We start from the raw sequence: 24,881 nt of genomic DNA on the forward strand, positions 1-24,881 counted from the left end.
ACGCCACTATTACTGAGGACCCAGTCCATACCTCCCAACTGTCCTGATTTCCGCGGGACATTCACGATCTCGGTGACGTGTCCCGCGGTCCCGTTTGGAGGGAGGTATGTCCCGATTTCAACTCAGATCTGCGTCTGGAGGACGCAGATTTGAGTTGAATACATACGCGACTAAAGCAAGGAGCTGTCACAGCTCAGCTCCTTGCTTTGCCGCTGTGCTCCAGCTAGTGGCTGTGTAGGTGCGATGTGATGACGTCACATCGCGCCTAGAACTGTGTTAGCGAGACTGCGGAGAGAGAGGCGGGGGGGGGGGGCGAGGAAAAGGTGAGTATAAGTGGTTTTTGTGTGTAGACATTGAGGTGAAACATGAAACTGGGGGCAGATGAAGGAGAGGACGGCATGACACTGGGGGCAGAGATGTGGGGACATGAATCTGGGGGCAGAGATGTGGGGACATGAATCTGGGGGCAGAGATGTGGGGACATGAATCTGGGGGCAGAGATGGGGGACATGAATCTGGGGGCAGAGATGGGGGGCATAAATCTGGGGGCATGAATCTGGGGGCAGAGATGGGGGGCATGAATCTGGGGGCAGAGATGGGGGGCATGAATCTGGGGGCAGAGATGGGGGGGCATGAATCTGGGGGAAGAGATGGGGAACATGAATCTGGGGGCAGAGATGGGGGGGACATGAATCTGGGGGCAGAGATGGGGGGACATGAATCTGGGGGAAGAGATGGGGGACATGAATCTGGGGCAGAGATGGGGGACATGAATCTGGGGGCAGAGATGGGGGGCATTAATCTGGGGGCAGAGGTGGGGGCATTAATCTGGGAGCAGAGGTGGGGGGGCATTAATCTGGGGGCAGATATGGGGAAAATGAATCTGGGGCAGAGATGGAGGGGACATGAATCTGGGGGCAGAGATGGGGGAGACATGAATCTGGGGGAAGAGATGGGGGGCATTAATCTGGGGGCAGAGATGGGGAGCATTAATCTGGGGGCAGAGGTGGGGGGGCATTAATCTGGGGGCAGAGATGGGGAAAATGAATCTGGGGCAGAGATGGAGGGGACATGAATCTGGGGGCAGAGATGGGGGGACATGAATCTGGGGGCAGAGATGGGGGGGACATGAATCTGGGGCCGAGATGGAGGGACATGAATCTAGGGGCAGAGATGGGGGAACATTAACGTGGGGGAAGAGATGGGGGAACATGAATCTGGGGGCAGAGATGGGGGGCATTAATCTGGGGGCAGAGGTGGGGGGGCATTAATCTGGGGGCAGAGATGGGGAAAATGAATCTGGGGCAGAGATGGTGGGGACATGAATCTGGGGGAAGAGATGGGGGACATGAATCTGGGGCCGAGATGGAGGGACATGAATCTAGGGGCAGAGATGGGGGAACATTAACGTGGGGGAAGAGATGGGGGTACATGAATCTGGGGGCAGAGATGGGGAAAATGAATCTGGGGCAGAGATGGAGGGGACATGAATCTGGGGGCAGAGATGGGGGGACATGAATCTGGGGGCAGAGATGGGGGGGACATGAATCTGGGGGCAGAGATGGGGGGGACATGAATCTGGGGGCAGAGATGGGGGGAACATGAATCTGGGGGCAGAGATGGGGGGACATGAATCTGGGGGCAGAGATGGGGGGGACATGAATCTGGGGGCAGAGATGGGGGGGACATGAATCTGGGGGCAGAGATGGGGGGACATGAATTTGGGGGCAGAGATGGGGGAACATTAATCTGGGGGAAGAGATGGGGGGACATGAATCTGGGGCCGAGATGGAGGGACATGAATCTAGGGGCAGAGATGGGGGGCATGAATCTGGGGGCAGAGATGGGGGGCATTAAGCTGGGGGCAGAGATGGGGGGCATTAATCTGGGGGCAGAGATGGAGGGGCTTTAATCTGGGGAAGAGATGGGGAAAATGAATCTGGGGCAGAGATGGAGGGGACATGAATCTGGGGGCAGAGATGGGGGGACATGAATCTGGGGGCAGAGATGGGGGGGACATGAATCTGGGGGCAGAGATGGGGGGAACATGAATCTGGGGCAGAGATGGGGGACATGAATCTGGGGCAGAGATGGGGGACATGAATCTGGGGGCAGAGATGGGGGGCATTAATCTGGGGGCAGAGATGGGGAAAATGAATCTGGGGCAGAGATGGAGGGGACATGAATCTGGGGGCAGAGATGGGGGGACATGAATCTGGGGGCAGAGATGGGAGGGACATGAATCTGGGGGCAGAGATGGGGGGGGACATGAATTTGGGGGCAGAGATGGGGGAACATTAACGTGGGGGAAGAGATGGGGGAACATGAATCTGGGGGCAGAGATTGGGGGCATTAATCTGGGGGCAGAGGTGGGGGGGCATTAATCTGGGGGCAGAGATGGGGAAAATGAATCTGGGGCAGAGATGGAGGGGACATGAATCTGGGGGCAGAGATGGGGGGACATGAATCTGGGGGCAGAGATGGAGGGACATGAATCTGGGGGCAGAGATGGGGAAAGTGAATCTGGGGCAGAGATGGAGGGGACATGAATCTGGGAGCAGAGATGGGGGGACATGAATCTGGGGGCAGAGATGGAGGGACATGAATCTAGGGGCAGAGATGGGGGGAACATGAATCTGGGGGCAGAGATGGGGGGGACATGAATCTGGGGGCAGAGATGGGGGGAACATGAATCTGGGGGCAGAGATGGGGGGGACATGAATCTGGGGGCAGAGATGGGGGGGACATGAATCTGGGGGCAGAGATGGGGGACATGAATTTGGGGGCAGAGATGGGGGAACATTAATCTGGGGGAAGAGATGGGGGGACATGAATCTGGGGGCCGAGATGGAGGGACATGAATCTAGGGGCAGAGATGGGGGGCATGAATCTGGGGGCAGAGATGGGGGGCATTAAGCTGGGGGCAGAGATGGGGGGCATTAATCTGGGGGCAGAGATGGGGGGGCTTTAATCTGGGGAAGAGATGGGGGCATTAATCTGGGGAAGATGGGGGACATTAATCTGGGGGCAGAGATGGGGGAACATGAATCTGGGGGCAGAGATGGGGGGGCATTAATCTGGGGGCAGAGATGGAGGGGACATGAATCTGGGGGCAGAGATGGGGGACATGAAACTGGGGCACAGATGGGTGGCATGAATCTGGGGGTAGAGATGGGGGGACATGAATCTGGGGACAGAGATGGAGGGGACATGAAACTGGGGGCAGATGAAGGGTGTATATGAAACTGGGGGAGAGATAGAGGGGGGCATATAATTTACAGGTGACTGTAGGAGGATTATACTGTGTGGGGGCACATGAAAAATGAATGAGAATGGGCGGAGTCAACATAAAAGTGGCTGGAGCTAAATTTTCCACCCATTTTATCCCTCTTTCAGTTCTTCAAAAGTTGGGAGGTATGCCAGTCTACAAATGAACTTAAAGGGATCCTATCATTTAAACATGCCGCAGTTCGGTAGAAATACCGGTTTTTAGTGGTATGCAAATGAGTTCTCTTGCAGCACTGGGGACGGGCTGGAGAGAGTTCTCTGGCAGAATTGGGGACAGCCCCAGTGCTGTTTGAGCGCTAGGGGCCCTCCCCCAGTGCTGCGAGAGAACTCATTTGCATACTGGTAAAAAACGGTACTTCTACCGAACGGCCGGCTGGAGGTGACTGATAAAGGTAGGAGACAAATAACCTTTCTTAAGGCTATTCTGACGTGTCAACTAGAAAAAAGTGTTTAAATGATGGGATTCATTTAATTCTTTATATAGTCTTCTAGTCCTTCTCTTAGTGGAAAGGTAGACCATTTGGTGATGACCACATCCACGCTAGGGGTACCGACCAGACAAATGCCTGGTCGGGGGGTGTCCTGGTTCTTTGTGATAACAAGCTTATCTGTAACATACACTTAAAAAGACCCTTGGCACCAGTGGCATAATGATCATACACCTTGCAATCGTAACCCAGCCCAGAGATCAGGGAAAGCCTGGATCTCCAACTGTTATACATATTGTTAATGGAAAAGCGCCCCCTAAATGTCGCCTGGCCCCTTTCCAATAAATGTCAGCCCAGGGGAGGTGAATTAAAGTAATAAATACTAATTTTCACCACTCCCTGGCTCAGCATCTTTATCAGGGCCTTTCCAACATGGGACTGAGGTCATGCTGAGGCCTGTGATTAGGCTCCAGTGGTCACATGGGGCGCAGCGGCGTAATGACATCACTGCAACCCATGTAACCACTGAGGACCAATCACAGGCCTCAGCAGTGACTTTTGAAGAGAGCCAAAGGTACTAAAGATAGCTGGACGAATTGAGGATGCCCAGGAACAATGAGGCAAGGTGAGTATAATTGTTTTTTATTTTTAATCACCTTCCCTGGACGTCTGATTATTATACTCTGAAAAGGAGCTGTTGGGAGCGTATAATACTGTGTGGGGGCCACTGTGAAGCATAAAATACTCGGTGGGGGCCACTGTGGATCATATAATACTGTGTGGTGGCCATTGTGAGGAGCACATAATACTGTGTGGGGTCCACTGTGGGAAGCAAATAATACTGTGTGGGGTCCACTGTGGAGAGCAAATAATACTGTGTGGGGTCCAGTTTAGGGCTGCAGCTCCCTGTGTCTATTATAGATTTCCATGTGCAGAGTAGATCTACGCTATGATAGAAAAAGGGAGCTGCAGCCCCTGCTCTGCATAATCACTACTTAGAAGACGATGAAGGACCTTGTAGTGGCGTCATCACAGGGACAAGACAATCACAGAGCAGTAGTGACATCATCACAGGTCCTGTGCCACTAGCAGGGAACAGTTGGAGGCTGTGAATAGAAAGCAGGAGGAGGGACTTACATAGAAGAACCATAGAGGAGGGCGTGAACATACGGGAACGACCACGGTGCATTCACATATACATTTAAAAGGTAATTCATTAAAACGGGGAGGGGGGGCCTTTTAACAAACGATTAGCAGGACTTGAATAGCCTTTTTAAAGGCTATTCAGGCATATGTTTATCTAAAATAGCAAAAATCCAGTGAGAGCCCCTTTAGCACACAGGTGAACAGCTTGCCAGAAATCTTCTTGATAACAAGCTGCACACATGTATTCCTAGTCCATGGCCATGGACTTTATTATCAAATGACCATGTATTGATTTTTACCCACTGAAAGTAAGTAGAATAAATGACAGCAAGCAGAGGATGTGCCATTTTTTTTTTTGTAAAACTCTCTGGATTGAATCATAGTATCCATTATATGTAGTTAAAAAATTTAATCTATACTTACTTGAATTTTCTACTTTCATATTAGTGAATAAAAATTGATTTCGTTTTAGCTCATCTACTCTCTTTTTAGCCTCTTTGATAATCTCTAAGGGATAATTCCTTTCTCTAAATCTCTCAGCAAGAATATTAGTCAAATAATCACTGTTCCTAGTGCATTTCCTTCAAATCCTCTTAAAACCTTCACATTGAGGGTTGTGACGTGGCAGTCATAACAGAAAAAATTTCCCTATATGCTGACGATAGATTGGTATATTTGGAAGACCCAGGGTCATCCTTGGAACTGAGGGTTAACTGAGGAAAGCCAGTATTATGTCTTATTGATGAGGAAGATTCTAATTTGACTCTTCCCTCATTGGTTCTTCAGGTACTTGATCAATTTACATAATTGGGCATTGTGATTCATAAAGATGTCTGTAAATTTTCGATCGGTCATCTTTTGTAGACATTTTACTGTAATTGATAACACCTTTCTGTGCAATAATCAATCCTTTACACTGGCTAGGGATATCTTGAAGGCACCTACTAAGTGGGGAGGTTTGGCTCTAGCTGATATATGCAGTATCTATAGCATAAAAGAATTCAAGCACTCCAATGATGAATTTTGAAGTATAGGTTTTGAAGTTCACAGATCCATGCACAGTGAACATTTTTGGCTGGAAAGCCTTCTGCAGACTTTATGGATATAGGAATTTGGGTAAATACGCCTTTGCGATTCAATAACAGTACAAATAACGGGATCAGTAAGTTTTGATGTACTAGGTCCACAGCCATGGACAGCTGCTCTTCAGTTTCAGCCACTATCATGCCGTGACAATGCCCGCAGCTCTCTTGCCGATCAGTAATAATGGTGTCCACTGCTTGTTGTAGGCACCTCAAGGTGCTTTCTTAGGGGCTTTTTTCTTGGGGTGATGCACAGGTTTGAGTGCGTGTGTGTGTGATATAGTGATAGTGAATCTTCTGATGATGCCAGTCTGCTAGTGCCTAATTGCACTAAATTCCTCTGCCTTATACTGCACAACTTTTGTATGTGTCTTTGCACTGTGTTCTGATTGTGCTAATCTTTTTTTGTATTAGACTGCTATTAGGATGTCTTGTGCTAATTTGTTAATTGTTCTGTTGGTTGCTACTTGATAAAATGCAAAAATAAAAGGCTTTTGTGTGTATTTTGAGGTTTTGCAGCAGCTAGGACATGGTATTGTACAAGTCATTAATCATACGGGCATGAGAACACGTCCCAAATTTACTAATAGCTAGACAATGTAAACAAATAGGCAGTTTGAAAATTTGCGAGATTTATCAATGGCTGATGCTGGATGATACATCTGGCGTATATTAACTTTGTCTAGTCTACGTTTAGATCACCTTTTAGTTGGCTTACTTTGAACCTGAATGTTGCTACAAAATCTTGCCACAATGGCACATTTACGCCACGTCCACTTTTCTTAAGCATCCACACTCACAAGTTTAACAAGTCAAAATAATGTCTAATCATAATAAATCTGAGCCATTGATTGCAATAAGGTATTCACATGTCCATATTTTTTTGAATTACCATGTGAATGGTCCCAAAAAAATAGGATCTGTGTATAAGGGATCCATAAAACTGATCACCCATGGATGGAAATTGATAGGCAACATTCCATTTTTCACTCTTTTTTCACATTTCTTTTTTTTTATAACCCAATGTTCATTTGAATATAGCCTGACTGACACTGCAAGTGCATGTATTTAACTGTGTAAAGTAAAAAGCCATGTACTATAAGTCAATGGGCACTGAAACCTAGAAAAGCAAACCATGTCTACAGACTAGTATTGCAGGACAAAAACAGGCAAGTGTATATTATAAGAAATCATCTCACTATAATCATTAAGATGTAATGTTTATACAATTACTATTTACAGAAACAATTATTGAAAATTTATATTAAGGTCAATTAAATAAATAATTACATTATATTTTCTTACCTGGAAATAAAAATCTAAGGTCCCAACCATGTCAGTGTGTTCTGGAAAACACTGTGATTGAAAATAAAAAAATAAAAAAATAAATAACTGACGATTCAGTTATACATTGATAATAAGCATGTTATTTTGCATCATAATTTTTTATGTATTTAAACAGGACTTGTCACTCCTGGATTGTCTGTTTTGCTAAATTCTTTTACACCTCATGAAATAATTCTGGACCATTTTTTTTTTACCAACCTGCATTGAACCATTCCCTGCAAAAATGTATGAATATAAAGACAACTTGGTGTTACCATTTTCTACATCAAAGAGGTTTGTTTTTTATATATTCTAATATTGAAAGCACTGTACTCCTGGACTGGATACCCATATCTGATATACAGAAGCTATATCATTAGTGAGCAGTTTCATTTGCTGCTATAATATTGAAAGTGAATGTATATATGTTACAATTTGTTACAACTTGTTATAGGCTAGTTCATGTTCTTAATTTATGTACACTAGTATTTTGGTTATATTCTAAGAATCGTTTTTTGGACCTATTTATTTTTTGTTGTTGATACATAACTTCCGGGGTGTCTTGATATAACTAAAGTAGTATCCCTTACATTATTTGCTTTTACTAGTTTAAAGAAAAGTTAAACAATCTTTTCTTTGCTCCTAAAAATGTCTTAACAAATATTTACACTATATTATAATTTATATTATACATTTAAGATTTCTAGTATTATTAGTCCTGAACTTTTTCCTTCTACTGCATGTGTTACGCACCTCTATATATGTATGTCTTTTATAAATGAAACACTGTAGTACTATCTAGCAATTATTCTTTTATGTATCTCGTTTATATGTAGTTGCCTGTCACGTAAATATTAGCCTTTATGAATTTGAGATTTTTTACACAGAGTTTTCTTATACAGAGTCTTGTATACTTTTTTCAATTTTGAATTATACTTTGATTGTTAATACAAATTTGATCTGTTTACCATTTACTACTTATTATGTATTACTTTTTTATGTTCTACTTCTAGTTATTATATGTTGGATCTGAAGAAGGGGTGCAATCTAAGCAGTGTATTGATACCCCAAAATGCATCATCCATACCATTTATTAATAAAACCTTCACGTATTATCACGACCTGTGTTAACTTCAGGTTTTGTGTATATATATATATATATATATATATATATATATATATATATATATATATTTGTAAATCACATTTTATTGAATGTTTCAAGTTTTTACATCTAGAAACATATCTCAACAAGTATAGTAGAATGGGATAATCATAATCAACAAACAAACAACAAAAGCTAATTTTTGAGGTACTGCCAATAGACGTCCCGAAAGAGGTTATGAGGGGGGGGGGGGGAGAGAAAAGACGGGGGGTATAAGTAAGGATGAAACAGATAGAGCAAGTATTATCTATTCTGAGGGATTCAGTCGAAGCGGGAGGTTGCCAGAGACATAAGGGTGAATTCTGGGTATTAGTCTGTAAGTAGTTTGGATCATCCATACCACTTATTGATAAAACATTCACATATTATCAGGACCTGTGTTAACTTCGAGTCTTGTATCTTGAAAGAGGAGCTCACATCCCTGGGTTTTTTTTGGGGTGGGGTGGGGGGTGCTGATATATTTTCAAAGACACTTGCTTTGTTTCTATCTATATGAGGCATGGATGAGGTTTTTTATTTAAACACATCATACATGAATTAAACAGTAAACAAAAAAGCGTTCTTGTACATGTTTTCTAATTTAGACTCTTTAAAGTACACTCCTTTTACTTTGATGGCAGCTTTACACACGCTTGGCATTCTTTTAGTCCGCTTTGTGAGGTAGTCCCCTGGAATGGTTTTCCAACAGTTTTGAAGAAATTCCCAGAGGTGCTGAGCATTTTTTCATATGTATCAAAAATTTACGCAGAATGCCAATATTTGTATACTACCCACAGTTTAGAAATATGTCAATCGACTTAATATTCCAGTATATTTCTGTTACATTCATTAGACCACATTGAGTCCATCTCAATAGGGTAAATCAGTTGCTAAAATGTACTACAGATCAACATGTGATGATCCATAAAGGCCTGATTCTTTATGAATCTTCTGAACAATTGATGATAACAGAGCTGATGTCAGCACCCAAATTAACCCAAGAAAATACTGGACTCCTTAGGGGAACACTTGGATGTCGTGTATTTAACTCAGGCTAATTTTAGATCACATCCAACATCCACATGATACCTGTCCCTGAACTGTCCTAACATAACAGCTAACTACTATGTAAACATAACCAGGCCTGACTCTATCCTCCATACATAGGCCCTGCATCCCAATCCTGCATACTGCTCTCTGTAGAGAAAAATAAGTAGGTGCTCCAGGGCCCTGCTGCTTGAAGCAGCTTGTGTAGTAAGTCCTCACTGACTAGCCTACTGTAGGGAAGATTGTCAGTAATTTTGACTAACAAGTGTTCATCCAGTAAGCACTCCTAGTCAGTGAGGCTGTGTCCACATGTTCTATATATAAAATTGCCGCAAAAAAGCGGCATTTTCAAGCAGATTTAAGGAATGTATGAACATGTGGATGCATATTTAATGTGATGCCCTTCTAGTGATAGGTAAATCATCTCCAGGAACACAGTTTAATCCCTTAATGACACAGGGTAGTTTGGGCTTTAAGACTCAGACCCTATTTTTCAAATATGACATCTTTTACTTCATAATAATTTACCTATCAAGGTGATTCCAAGATTGTTTTTCCGTGAAACATTGCATTTTAAGTTCGTGGTCATTTCTGGTCATTATACTTTGTTAAAAAAAGGACAATTTACTGAAAATTTCATAAAATTATGAATTTTGAAAGTTTATGTTCTTATGGTAAAAATACAGATAGTCATATCACACAAAATTCTTAATAATCATCATTTACCATATGTCCACTTTTATATTGACATGATTTCTTTAGTGTCCTTTTACTTTTCTAGGATGTTAGAAAGCTTATAAATTTAGTAGCAAATTCAAAGATTTTCAAGAAAATTTCAAGATTCTGTTTTCTAGGGACCTATTCAGTTCTAAAGTGAATTTGAGAGGCCTATATAATAGAAAACTCCCATAAAGGACCCCATTTTAGAAACTGTACGCCTCAAATTATTCAAAATTGTATATAGTAACTTTGCTAATCCTTTAGGTGTTTCACAGGAAAAAATTCAAAACGGAGGTGAAATTTCCAAATGTCATTTTTTTATGCACATTTTCCATTTCAAATCAGTTTTTCCTGTAACAAAGAAGGGGTTAACAGCAAAAAATACCATAATATTTATTAATCTGATAATGCAGTTTTTAGAAGTATCCTTTATGTGGCCCTTCTGTGTAACTTGACTCAAAGTGAACTTGTCCTCAGAAATGAAAGAGCACCTTTAGGGATTTTGGTGCAGCAATTTCATTAGGATAGCGTTTAGACACCATGTTGCATTTGTAGAGCCCTAGAGGTACCACAACAGTGGAAAACCCCTCCAATGTGACCCTATTTTGGAAACTAGACCTTTAAGGATTTCATCTAGGGTTGATATGACAATTTTTAACCCCCAGGTTTTTCACTGAACTCTGTATCTGTTAAATGTAATTTTTCATCATTTTTTTCCATTTTACCAGGGAATAAAATAATCAATCTTGTTACACAATATCTTCCAAGTACAGCGATGCAACCAGAGAAGGGCTCATACGCGAAAAAGTGTTGTTTGTCTTTTGGACCTCTGATTTTACAGGGATGGTTTATAGTACCATGTTGTATTTGCAGAGCTCTAGAGGTACCACAACAGTGAACAACCCCTTCAAAATTGACCCCATTTTGGAAACTAGACCCCTTAAGGAATTCATCTATGGGTACAGTGAGCATTTTGACCCCACAAGCTTTTCTAAATGGCACTGCACAACAGACGGTACAGAAGCATAAATGCAATTTTCAATTCTTTTATGCTATTTCAGTTCCTAGCATGTGCCACCAGAGACATAGACCCCAGAAATTGTAATGTGGATTGTCCTGAACAAGGAAATACCTTACATGTGGCTGTTGTGTGATTACTGACCACACGGCAGGGCTCAGAATGGAAAAGGACCATGGATTTGGCAGTATAAAAGCATTGCCCCTAAGTATGTAATTCCCCTGAGGTACCAGTAGTGTTGAGAATCCAAGAAGTAACCATATTTTAAAAATGTTACCCCTTTAGGTATTCATCTATGGGTACATTAAGTATTTTGACCCCACAGGCTTTTCCAAATTGTATTGCACAGCAAACGGTAAAGAAAGAGATTTATAATTTTCGAATTGTATATGCCATTTCAGTGCCTGTTATAATAGACCCATTTTGTGCCGTCAGAAATACACTTGTAAAACTATTAAGTGGGTTATCCCAGGTACAAAAAGTTGTATTTGTGGGCATAAGCTGCTGCTTGGGCACACAGTAGGACTCAGAAAGAAAGGAACACTGCTCTTTTTAGCTTTTGGAGTAAAGATTTAGAGGGACTTTCTGGGCGCCATGTTCTTTTTGTAGAGCCCTGGAGGTGCCAGTAACTTGGAATTCCCGAAGAAGAGACCCCATTTTGAAGGGGCAATTATAGGTTCTCTGCAAACTTGGCATGGCATTCAAAAACCAACAATCTACGGTCCAAAAATACATTGCACTCCTTCACATCTGCACCCTGCTGTATGCCCAAACTGCAGTTTATCATGACATGTTTTATGACGACATGTATGACAATGATGTACCCAAGATAATGTACTTAAACAGTGTCATATGTGGGTATAAACTACTGTTTGGGCACAGCCGGGCACAGAAGGGAAGGAGCTCTATTTTGTTTTTTTATACAGAAAAGGACCTATCCAACCAACTTCTACAGAAGTATCAAATGGATAAAAGGATCCGCGCTTAAGAACCGTAGTTCTTGTTTCATTTGTTTATTAAAGCCTCACACACAACGCGTTTTGAAACCGGAAGCTGGTTTCTTCTTCAGGTGTACAAAGGACAGTATTGCATAGATACTGAGAGCATAGAATGTAAATAGACATCCGGGAATGCACCCCCATAGTGACCTCATCACTTTACAATTGTAGCAAAAAACACATCAAATGGACAAATGACAACCAATGAATATTTAAGAAACAGACTAACATTATGTCAGCGATACAATAAAAAACTACAAACCTACATATTAGAATAAATAAACACAGGTCAAATATAGTAAATGGGTACTTAAAGCATAGCGTCTCAAGACACTTTTTATATAAGCATAATAGTAATTTTGCAGGGTTTAATGTTGTCCCCATAGACCACATCCCTTCGAATATACCCAATAGATTCGAAGTCTTGAAACGGCGTGAAATCTACTGGATCTACCAGCTGGATACTTTGAGTCCAGCTGGTTTGAATGAGACATTGGAAGACATCACCTCTTGAAAAATAGTAACAATTATTATGGTAAGTCTTTTTTGAGTTTAATATATTTTTATTGTTTATTAACAAAGTGTTTTTATACATATGAGTGGTAAATTTCATGTATCATTATTTTATCTATTATTGTTTAAAGGTGTTGTCCCATCACAAGGATCCTATCTATACTGCTTGTTAATGTGGATGTAAGACTTTTCCTAAATACACTGCTTCAGCAAAACTGCTTTGTTTGTCCACTATCTTACTTTATTCAATTCTTTGTGGCCACAGCCCTGACTTAGCTGCTCATGAGTCAAGTGATGTATCTGCTGCTTTCAGGGGGGAATGAGGAGGGGCTAAGTGCAGGGAGCCAGCCTGTGTATCTAGCTATTCCTGTAGCTACACCACGTGACCTAGCTTCCTGCTATGAGATAGAGGAGAGGAGCTGCTTTCATTTCTTCTGTTCTCCCAGTTATCAGGCTAGCTAATTCAATTGTGTTCATTATGGCAGAGACAGGCAGTCTCTGTATGTAACACAGAATGGAGTTGCAGCTGCCTGTACTTCATAGTCCAATATGGGTGGGTGGAGCTAAACGACAGGTTGCATGTGAAACCCCGCCCACCAAATGATGCAAGAAACCAGGAAGAAAGAAGATTTTACAGCAGTAAAGACTGATGAGTATGCGACGTGGGAATACCCCTTTAATAGAGGACTATATGTGTCTATATTTGTAGTGCTCCATAACATTTGTTATTTTGCTTGTTATAGGTTCAGATTTATGGGAGCTGGTATGCTCCGTGCGCATGCGTGTTCTGGGTCTTGGCTGCTCCAACACCGCTTTTATGAATCGCTGAGATTCCGTTGACACGCATGCGCATGTGACCCCGAAATGGGTTTTTAACATGTAGTCTATGCGGTTTACTATTTTCAACTACTTCCGGTATATGGAACGCATGTGCGTTCCAAGAGTAGTTCCGGCATGTGAGACGCATATGCGTCTCAAGTGATGGGCTATGACGCATAACTATACTTCCGGGTGGGCTTTTTATGAATACATGCGCAGGTAGATACGCCCGGACGCCGGAAAGGATTTCAATATACTGCATAAAGGTTTGTAGTTTTTTATTGTATTGCTGACATAACGGTTTCACGGTTAAGATCTGCCAGCTACTAGCTATTTTCTCTATGAAGTGATATTTGAGTGCTGTGATCTTTTCACAGCGCTTAAAGGTGATTATATGTTGAATAATACTTTGTGGAATCGCTTTAAAAGGGTAATGCACAAGGTGCCGCGCGGTGCTCTCTCTTGTGTTTTCTTGTATTTTGGTTTTTTGGCACAGTTTGGTTTTTGGACACCATGCCACATTTGCAGAGCCACCGAATTGCCAGTAAAGTAGAATCTGCAGGCATGTAACCCCATTTTGGAAACTATATCCCTGAAGGTATTTATCAAGTGGGGTAGTGAGCATTTTTAACCCTTGAACATTGTGTTAATTTAATTTCCAGAAATAAATGCACAGCTAATAATAAAAAGTGAAAATTGTAATTTTTGCATAGATATGCCATTTCAGTGCCCAATATGTTGTACCCAGCTTGTGTCAGTAGAGAGACACACTCCAAAATCTGTTAAGCAGGAATGACACCCAATTATACACATCTTCCCGTGACACCACCCCTGTACTCATACAGAACACCAGCGACTGTCTCTCTGCTGTCTCAAATATCATGTCCTCACTCTATCTAAAACTAGATCTCTCCAAGACTGAACTACTACTGTTTCCACCATCTAACAAATCTGTCCCTGATATATCCATTGTAGTCTCAGGCCTTACTATAACTCCTAGGCAGCAGGCCCGCTGCCTTCGGGGTCATGTTTGATGCAGAACTTTCCTTCACCCCTCATGTTGAATCACTCACACGTTCATGTCACCTCCGCCTCAAAAATATCTCCAGAATACGCCCTTTCCTTACCAGAGATACACTAAAGACACTTATTGTCTCTCTGATTCATTCTCGCCTTGACTACTGTAACTCCTTACTAATCGGTCTTCCCCTCACTAAACTCTCCCCTCTACAATCTATTCTGAATGCAGCGGCCAGGCTCATCTATCAGTCTAGACGCTACAGCGATGCCTCTGGTCTGTGCCAGTCACTACATTGGCTGCCTATTCATTATAGAATAAAATATAAAGTTATCACTCTCACCCACAAGGCTCTCCATAATGCCGCACCTCCATACATTTCTTCCCTCATCTCTGTCTACCGCCCAACCCGTGTTCTCCTTTCACTCAATGACCTAACACTTACATCCTCTATTATTAGAACCTCCCACGCTCGTATACAAGACTTCTCCCGAGCTGCACCACTTCTCTGGAATGCTCTACCCCGGACAATCAGATTAACTCCCAATTTCTACAGTTTCAAACGCAAACTAAAGATGCATCTTTTCAGACAAGCCTATCACAATTTCTAACGTAAACCCTTGCATACTATATTTAGAATCCCCAAAATTTAACCCTCCTCTGTCTCTGCTCCCACATTTACCCACATGATATGATGTCATCTCATGCTAACTTTATAGGTCCAAGCTCCATCCACATGTTAAAGGACACGACTGGTGACGGCTCAAAGTTTTATGTTTATGTAATGACAGTAACCTCAATTACAAAAAGTGTCTGACCTCTGCATAAGCAATGCCGCCCCTGCTACCTCTTGTGTCACCCCCTCTACCTCATAGATTGTAAGCTCTTGCGAGCAGGGCCCTCAGTCCCACTGTGTGAAATGACTTTCTTTGTAATGTATCTTTGTAGGTAAAAATGCTCACTGTACCTCTGGATAAATTCCTTAAGGAGTATAGTTTACAAAATGGGGTCACATGTCAGGGGATTCCACTTTACTGGCATTTCAGGAGCTCTGCCAAAGTGTCATAGTGTTCAAAAAACCAAACCGTCTAAATCTGTGCTCCAAACACCAAATGGTGCTCCTTCCCTTCTGTGTCTGGCTGTGCCCTAATATCAGTTTACACCCATATATGACATTAAGTACGTTATCCTGGGCACACCAATGTCATACCTGTAGGCATAAACTGCAGTTTGAGCACGCAGCAGGGTGCACAAGGGAAGCATAGCTTATGTGGTGTTTTGAGTGCAGATTTAGAGGTTTGGTATCTAGCCATGTCTTGTTTGCAGAGCCTCTAATATGCCAGAAAAATGGAATCCCCTATGGAGTGATCCCATTTTAAAAACTGCACCCCTCTAATAATTTTTAAAGGGGTGTAGGATGCATTAGTGCCCCAGATGTGAATGCACAATGGATGCTGAAGAGTGAATATATAAGTTGTATGGAGTACATTGGGGACACTAAATTACAGTGGGGCAAAAAAGTATTTAGTCAGTCACCAATAGTGCAAGTTCCAACACTTAAAAAGATGAGAGGCGTCTGTAATTTACATCATAGGTAGACCTCAACTATGAGAGACAAAATGAGAAAACAAATCCAGAAAATCACATTGTCTGATTTTGTAAGAATTTATTTGCAAATTATGGTGGAAAATAAGTATTTGGTCAGTAACAAAATTTCATCTCAATACTTTGTTATATATCCTTTGTTGGCAATGACAGAGGTCAAACGTTTTCTGTAAGTCTTCACAAGGTTGGCACACACTGTTGTCGGTATGTTGGCCCATTCCTCCATGCAGATCTCCTCTAGAGCAGTGATGTTTTGGGGCTGTCGCTTGGCAACACAGACTTTCAACTCCCTCCAAAGGTTTTCTATAGGGCTGAGATCTGGAGACTGGCTAGGCCACTCCAGGACCTTGAAATGCTTCTTACAAAGCCACTCCTTCGTTGCCCTGGCGGTGTGCTTTGGATCATTGTCATGTTGAAAGACCCAGCCACGTATCATCTTCAATGCCCTTGCTGATGGAAGGAGGTTTGCACTCAAAATCTCACGATACATGGCCCCATTCATTCTTTCATGTACCCGGATCAGTCGTCCTGGCCCCTTTGCAGAGAAACAGCCCCAAAGCATGATGTTTCCACCCCCATGCTTTACAGTAGGTATGGTGTTTGATGGATGCAACTCAGTATTCTTTTTCCTCCAAACATGAAAAGTTGTGTTTCTACCAAGCAGTTCCAGTGTGGTTTCATCAGACCATAGGACATTCTCCCAATACTCTTCTGGATCATCCAAATGCTCTCTAGCAAACTTCAGACAGGCCCGGACATGTACTGGCTTAAGCAGTGGGACACGTCTGGCACTGCAGGATCTGAGTCCCTGGCGGCGTAGTGTGTTACTGATGGTAGGCTTTGTTACATTGGTCCTGGCTCTCTGCAGTTCATTCACTAGGTCCCCCCGTGTTGTTCTGGGATTTTTGCTCACCGTTCTTGTGATCATTTTGACCCCACGGGGTGAGATTTTGCGTGGAGCCCCAGATCGAGGGAGATTATCGGTGGTCTTGTATGTCTTCCATTTTCTAATTATTGCTCCCACAGTTGATTTCTTCAATCCAAGCTGGTTGCCTATTGCAGATTCAGTCTTCCCAGCCTGGTGCAGGGCTACAGTTTTGTTTCTGGTGTCCTTTGACAGCTCTTTGGTCTTCACCATAGTGGAGTTTGGAGTCTGACTGTTTGAGGGTGTGCTCAGGTTTCTTTTTATACTGATAAGTTTAAACAGGTTCCATTACTACAGGTAATGAATGGAGGAAAGAGGAGACTCTTAAAGAAGAATTTACAGGTCTGTGAGAGCCAGAAATCTTGATTGCTTGTTGGTGACCAAATACTTATTTTCCACCATAATTTGCAAATAAATTCTTACAAAATCAGACAATGTGATTTTCTGGATTTGTTTTCTCATTTTGTCTCTCATAGTTGAGGACTACCTATGATGTAAATTACAGACGCCTCTCATCTTTTTAAGTGGTGGAACTTGCACTATTGGTGACTGACTAAATACTTTTTTGCCCCACTGTACCTACTATTTCCCCACTATTTCCTTTTATTGGGGGAAAAGGGGGTCACTTCTGGTTTCTTTTCTCTCGTAAGCTCTAAATCTGGTCTGTACCCTGGAATATGCTCACACAGTTTATACATTCCCTTCTTGCCGCATCCAGATTTGTTCTAATGATTTGGCGATTTTTGGGGTTTTTTTGCCTTCACATTGCGCTATATTTTAATATTTTTATTTTTCTCGTGATGTAGTTAAATGAGGGCTTGTATGTTTGCGGGATGAGATGTATTTTGTAATTTTTGGGCGCCTGCAACTTATTGACTATTTGTTTTATTAATTCTTTCTTGGTGGATTAAAAATACCCCATCATATTTGCTAGTTTTTTTTTCTTTATAGAACTCATTTTATATAGGAAAAGGGAATTTGGGGTCTTTATTCATTCATTTATTTATTCCATACACTGTACTAATTTTTTTTTGCACTTTTTTTTTTTTTTTACATTTTTTATTTGTCCCATAAGAACCACTGGACCACTGATCACAGCAATGCTGGTTCAGTACTATAGACTGCAATACAGATGTATTGCAGATTATAGAGGAAGTCAACCTACAGATGCATAGGCAGGATCAACCAGGTATTGTGGACATCTAGTAGCCCAGGCTCACTGGCCAGAACCCGGGCTGCAGAAATTGCACCAGGGCACCACCCGATCTTGCCGTGGGGGGTACTAGCAGGGTCACTATTATTGCACAACCCCTTGATAGCTCATTTCTGTTCAAAAAAGGATTTACATTAAAAAAAAAAAAAAACTGTAATAAAACATTAATTTTATAAGTCTATTTCCTCTTACTTTGAGGAAACACAGTTACCTAAATTGTCAGGAAATGTGATTTCCTATGACAAAATGGAGGTAATTTTCAGATTCAGTGCACCAAAAAACTTAAAGATTATGTATAATAACCACAAAGCTCTTGAATGTTTTTATTTTTTTCTGCAGGCCTGTGTAATTTGATCAAGTTGAAGACAGTTTTCCATTTTGTGGAAAATCCTGGCATCTAGTTCTTTCAATATATATATATATATATATATATATATATATATATATATATATATATATATATATTTTAGCACACCAAAATACATGGAAATTAGATAAAAATAATCAAATAACTTTTTAGTTGCAAAACTGTGTAATCAAACCACCCAAATTCATTACTAAATATTTTTTTACCATCTCTCTGCTTTATGAAATAAAACATTTGACATGAAATGTAGACATTAACATTTTTTTTTTCCAATAATATGTTCATTGAGCTTTAAAATGTATATATTCAGGAGGGGGCCTGGCTTGTAATGGAGGTGAGCGGTCGCTCACCTTAAGAGCTCCACTCCATGCCCATGTGTTTTGGGTGTCTTCAGCTGGTTCCATGGGTAAAAACCAGGGTCAGAAGGCAGGTACGGGATCCCTTTTCCTCCCTGCCATCAGAGGTGCTGATCTCCAATATCTTCCACCCGTTGGGAGAGCAGTGCAGATCCTCTGATGGTGAGAGTGGCAAGGAGACTCCCCATGTGCGCACTGACAGTGTGCTGATCGATGCCTCCGCTCAACAGCCTACCCGGAGACACTCTACTCTTCCCTCTGCAACGTTGGCCTCAGGCTCCTCTGCATAACCCCAGGCAGCTACTCGTCTGCCTTTGCCTCCAATGCTCACACCAGGACAGTCTGCTACCTCCGCTTGGCCACAGGCTACATCGCTGTTGGGATCAGCGGCGCCAAGGGCTGTTCTCGGGTCCACTGAACTCTTCAGGACCCTCTAGAGAAGATGGGGGCTTGTCTCAGGACTACAGCATGACCCCCCCCCCCCCCCGCTGCTCAAAGCAGGACATATGCCGACAGTGGAGGTGGTGAGTGGGGTGTTAGTCCCCCTTCCAAAAAGTCTCTCTTTTGCTCCTCCTCCTCTTTTGCTTTAATTCTCAGCTCCCTGTCACTCCTCTTTCCCTCTCTGGCTCCTATCTCTCCTCTGATGATGTAGCAAACATTCCAACCACCTGTAGAAAAGCTATCAATAACACTGCTAGAACCACCACTTTTCAAGCTGAGGCCCCTTCTTTTGTATCTCATTTGCCCCCACCGGAGGAGGCGGCATTAACGCTTCAGAAGCATCCAGGACTACAGGCCCTACTCGCCTTCAGTAATAGAGATATGGACAACGTAGCTACCGATCTAAAGCATGCATGGTGCCAGGACTTACAAGCGGTGAAATCTGACATCTCTGATTTACAACACAGGGTTGTCTCTCTGGAACAGTTTCAGACTTCGGCAACAACCTCACTCACTCCATACCCTAGATTAGACGTCTGCAGCCCATACTTCTCACTACTATAAACTCATCTCGCATATGGTGACTTGGAGAACCGTAGCTGCAGCAATAATATCTGGGTCTGTGGCCTCCCAGAAGCCACGCAGATGGCTGACCTGATACCTACTCTGACCGGCATTTTCAACTTCTCCTTGGTTGTCCTCCTGAGACTCGCATAGAGATGAATCGAGCACACCGCGTCCTCTGCCTGCACAGTGCTGACCCAGCCAGATCCCGAGACATCATATGCAGAATTCACTTCTATGCAGTCAAGGAGGAAATCATACTCAAAGCTAGAAACCACAACACCACTGACTTTGACGGTGCCTCTCTCTCCATTTTCCCGGACCTCTCTAGACACACCCTGCACCAGAGAGCAGCCCTCAAACCCTTACTCTTCTCCGGGGGCACGGAATTCCCTATAACTGGGGTTTCCCTTTAACACTTCAGGTGTGTATGAAGGACCATCTGCTCTCCCTAACCCTCCCAGAGGAGCTACCAGGCTTTCTCCACCTTCCTGATTGGGACCTGCTCCAATGTGACCCTGACTGTCCTGGTCCCACTGGACAACAAGGGACGTTATGACGCGAGTCCCCATGTTTGCAAAGACCCAATCGCAGACGGAGACTGGCTTCTGACTAAGATCATCCTGCATGAACTGTCCTCTTCCAGGACCTGTTCCTGTTGGCCTCTCAAGTTTCATTCGGTCATACTTTTGTATGCCTGGTTTATTATTGCTCGTTATTGCTTGTTTTCATTGATTGTTTGACGTGCTACCATATTCTTGATTCTTCCATCCTTCTCTTCATAGGGTTGGACGGACTCTGTACTTCTATACTTTCTTTTGTTCAGCTTGTCTGTTTTTCTAACTCGTGGTCTGCCCTCTACCTGCCCACATAGCTTGGGTCCCACTATGCGGGCCAGATTAGAGACTTTTGCTACTATTTGTCTGGCTAATTAGTTCTCTTCTCCTCTTCTGTTCCTGGTCTTCCTCTTCTTGACCCTTCCCTTTCTCTTTTCTACTTTAGTCTCTTTCACTTTCTTCTCCTGTTCCTCTCCCCCCTCTGCTTTCTCCCCCACCCACTTTTTTTCTTTTTTTCCGATGACGGACCTGTCCATATCGTCCTTTAATGTTAAGGGACTGAACGTCCCAGAGAAACAAGCCCAGGTATTATATGATGCACATAAACGCAAAGTGCAGATTCTCTACCTACAAGTGACACATTACTCAGCGGCGCACATGCCAATAATCAAAAACTGCTACTTCCCTTTGTGGTCACATAGCAATAGTGCACAGAGTAAGACTAGAGGGTAGCCACCTTCTTTCATAAAAATCTCCCAGTTAAGATAGTGGACACCCTAGCAAATCAGGAGGCTCGTTACCTCTTTCTTATCTGTGAAATTCACGGAGCAGTGTATACCATAGCAAATCTGTATGTGCCCAACTGCAACTAGGTTCCGTTCTTTGTAACTGCCCTGCCTGCCCTGTAGGGCAGACAGAGCAGTCTTATGATAGGGCTTATCTCGTCTTATGAGGCGACTTTAATCTCCCTATGAACTCCCTCACTGACACTTCGGCGGGACGGTCTCAGATTCTCTACGATGCTCTGAATAAAGTCTGCAAGCTCTGCAAGCTGCAAGTCTCTATGCTCATGTGTGACGCCTGGCGGATACTCCATCCAACTGACAAAGATTTTTCTTTTTTCTCTCATGCTCATAATTCAGCAGGATAGATTATATATTCTTCTGTCATGCCCTCCTCCCCAGGTGACTATGGCTAGAATTGACGCAGCCTTCCTCTCTGATCATTCCCGTTTCCTGTGCCAGTCGCCTTTTGCCTCCTGGTCCGCGCTCAAATACCTGGAGATTAAACGAGTTGCTCTTGCTTTATGCTCAATGTTTGGCTGATCTCAAATTTTCTATCTCTAACTTTGTACAGGATCACTCCTGTGACACCATCTGCCGATACAGTTGGAAGGCCTGAAATGTGTGCTTTCGGGAGGTGCTGGTGAAACATGGGGCACGTCTTAAGAGTGAGGCTGGCTCCTCCATGATCTAGCTGCTTTAGAAGCTCAACAGAAGCAGACCCTTCAACAGTCCACTTTAACTTCTCTGACGGTGACGCGTCAGGAACTGAAATCCCTACTTGAGTACAAGCAGCAGCGACTGCGCCAGTTGGGTAAGCATTTTTTTATGTAGATTGTGAGCCCCATATTTTGTACATTTTTTCCTATCAGTATGTCTTTGTAGTATGGAAGGAAATCCACACAAACAGGGAGAACATACAAACTCCTTGCAGATGTTGTTCCTGGCGGGATTTGAACTCAGGACTTCAGTGCTGCAAGGCTGCAGTGCTAACCACTGAGCCACAGTGTTGCTTTTTATGAGTGGGGTAACAAGGCAGGCTGACTTCTGGCCTGTGTGGTGAAGAAACAACAGGCGACAGTTCATGTTACGGCCATTAAGGGGCTTTCACTTCATTGTGGATATCACTTCTGCTTTCCATTATTATTATGGTGCTCTTTATAATCTTCCTCCCCCACATACTGTTAACGCGACACCTGATCCTCTGCTTTCCCTCTCGCAGTATATAGACAGTATCGCCCTTCCCTCTGTTGTATCCAAAGATATCGCCTTGCTTGAGTTGTCGTTCTCGATCCAAGAGTTAGAATCGGGTATTTCCTCTGTGCCGGGAGGTAAGAGCCCTGGACCGGACGGCTTTACAGCCTGGTTCTACATGGTCCTCCAACCTGAGCTGGCACCCCTCTTGTTGAAATAGTTTAATTCTATTTCTCCTAATATCCCTTTCCCTCCATCCTTCCTACGTGCGCATATCACGGTTATTCCTAAGGAGGGTAAGGACCATTTGCTCTGTCTGAACTATAGGCCAATCTCCCTGATCAACACTGATGTGAAGCTCTATGCCAAACTGATAGCTAATCGACTGAGCCCACATATGGAGGAGTTTGTGCTTCTGGATCAGGTGGGGTTTATACCTCGCAGCAAGGTCCGGGACAACCCACTGAAGGCCTTTCTCCACTATCCACTATGCCCAGCACTCTCGGGTTCCTATAATAATGCTTCTCTCGTTGGATATGGAGAAGGCTTTTTTTTTTTTTTTTTTTTTTTTTTTTTTTTAATGTAGATTGTGAGTAGAGATGAGCGAACACTGTTTGGATCAGCACACTCCCATAGAAATGAATGGAGGCATCTGGCACGTACACTTTGCCGGCGGCCGGTCGCCGTGCCAGGTGCTTCCATTCATTTCTATGGGAGCGTGCTGTTCAGAACAGCTGATCCGAACAGTGTTCGCTCATCTCTAATTGTGAGCCTTACATAGCCCTACACATTTTTTTTCCATATCAGTATGTCTTTGGAGTATGGGATGGAAATCCACGCAAACATGGGGAGAATATACAAACTCCATGCAGATTTTTTGCCCTTGGCAGGATTCAAACCCAGGGCACCAGCGCTGCAAGGCTGCAGTGCTTACCCACTGAGCCACCATGTGGCCCCTGCGGAGAAGGCCTTTGATAGAGTGGATTGGAGGTTTCTGGAGGAAACCCTGATGCAGATAACTCTTGGTCTCACCATGCTCACCCATATCCGCTCACTCTATAACTCCCCCAAATACGAGGGAACGATATGCTTTCTCCCCTTCTGACCATTCATAATGGCACCAAGTAAGGCTGCCTGTTATCTCTGTTGTTATACGTCTTGGTAATGGAACATTTGTTGGTGGCCATTAGGAATAACCCGGATATTCGAGGCCTATATGTCCGTGACTTGCACCTGAAAATCTAGGCTTTTGCAGATGACATTCTTATTTTCATTACCCAGCCAATAACATCCATTCCCTCCCTACTCGGTGAAATTAGTACCTATGGCTATTTTAGTAATTATAAAATTAACTTGTTGAAAAGCATGGCACTCAATATATCTTTACCCGAGTCTCTGCTTCATACACTCTGGTCTACATTCTCCTTTACATGGTCCCTGAAAGCAATAAAATATCTGGGTGTGCAGCTCCCCAGTACTCTATCGGAAACATACTCGTTGAACTTCCTCCACTCTTCGGTCCGATCTCACTCATTGGGATACCAAAGATTTCTCTTGACTAGGTCGGATTAACCTACTGAAGATAAATGTACTCCCCCCGCCTCCTCTACCTTTTCTAAACCATCCCCATTATTTTCCCCAAGCAGTTCTTTGCTGAGGGCCAGAAAGCCATAACCAACTTCATTTGGGCGCTGAAGCCCCCCACAGATAGCTAAGAGTACCCTGGTGAGGCGCAGGCGTGATGGTGGCTTGGCAGTGTCATGGTTTACAGGGAAGCAGGTAATCGTGTACAGGAATGTAGCAAGAATCAAAAGAAACAGCATAGGGAAAACTGTCCTTACGCTAAGGCGGCTTGCTAGTCCCTGCCTGCAGGTGTTGGTCAGCTTACCCGGGATAGTCCCCGGCCCCGACAGCTACTCTCTCTGAACATGAAGACCTATTCAGATAGATAGGGAAAAAGGCTACAAGATACTAGGGTCTGGTGTTCTAAATTTGGGCACTCCTAGCGAAAAAATTACTGCAAGACAAAGTGGTAGGAATAGGTGAACTTGGCGAACTAGCAAGCCCAGAATGCCCACAAACACACAACAGAGACTGAACGCAGGAAGGAAAATAGTGAGGAAAGGTATTACAGGTAACAACCAAGACAAACTTCACATAAGAAGTCTTTAACCACTACCCCCAGACTAAAAACTGCAAAACTCTAGATAATCCTCTAGAATATGGGGCAAGAATTAGCTGCAACTACAACAAAAATCAGCAAGGAATGAAAAGACAGCCAGCCTAAAATAGAGCCTGGCAACACCTGATAGGATGATACAAATGAACAC

General features: G+C 43.2%; 1 protein-coding gene across 2 annotated transcripts in view; it reads right to left on the reverse strand.

Moving 5' to 3' along the window:
- Nucleotides 1–24,881, reverse strand: part of GLS (glutaminase) — a 267,993-nt gene that overhangs the window by 68,755 nt on the left and 174,357 nt on the right. For both annotated transcript variants that reach the window (XM_075285137.1, XM_075285138.1), the window contains exon 11: nt 7,250–7,300. In XM_075285137.1, the coding sequence (XP_075141238.1) occupies nt 7,250–7,300 (51 nt within the window). The remainder of the gene's footprint in view (nt 1–7,249; nt 7,301–24,881) is intronic.

This window comes from Leptodactylus fuscus, chromosome 8 (genome assembly GCF_031893055.1).
Source record: "Leptodactylus fuscus isolate aLepFus1 chromosome 8, aLepFus1.hap2, whole genome shotgun sequence".
In the NCBI taxonomy this organism is placed as follows: domain Eukaryota; kingdom Metazoa; phylum Chordata; class Amphibia; order Anura; family Leptodactylidae; genus Leptodactylus; species Leptodactylus fuscus.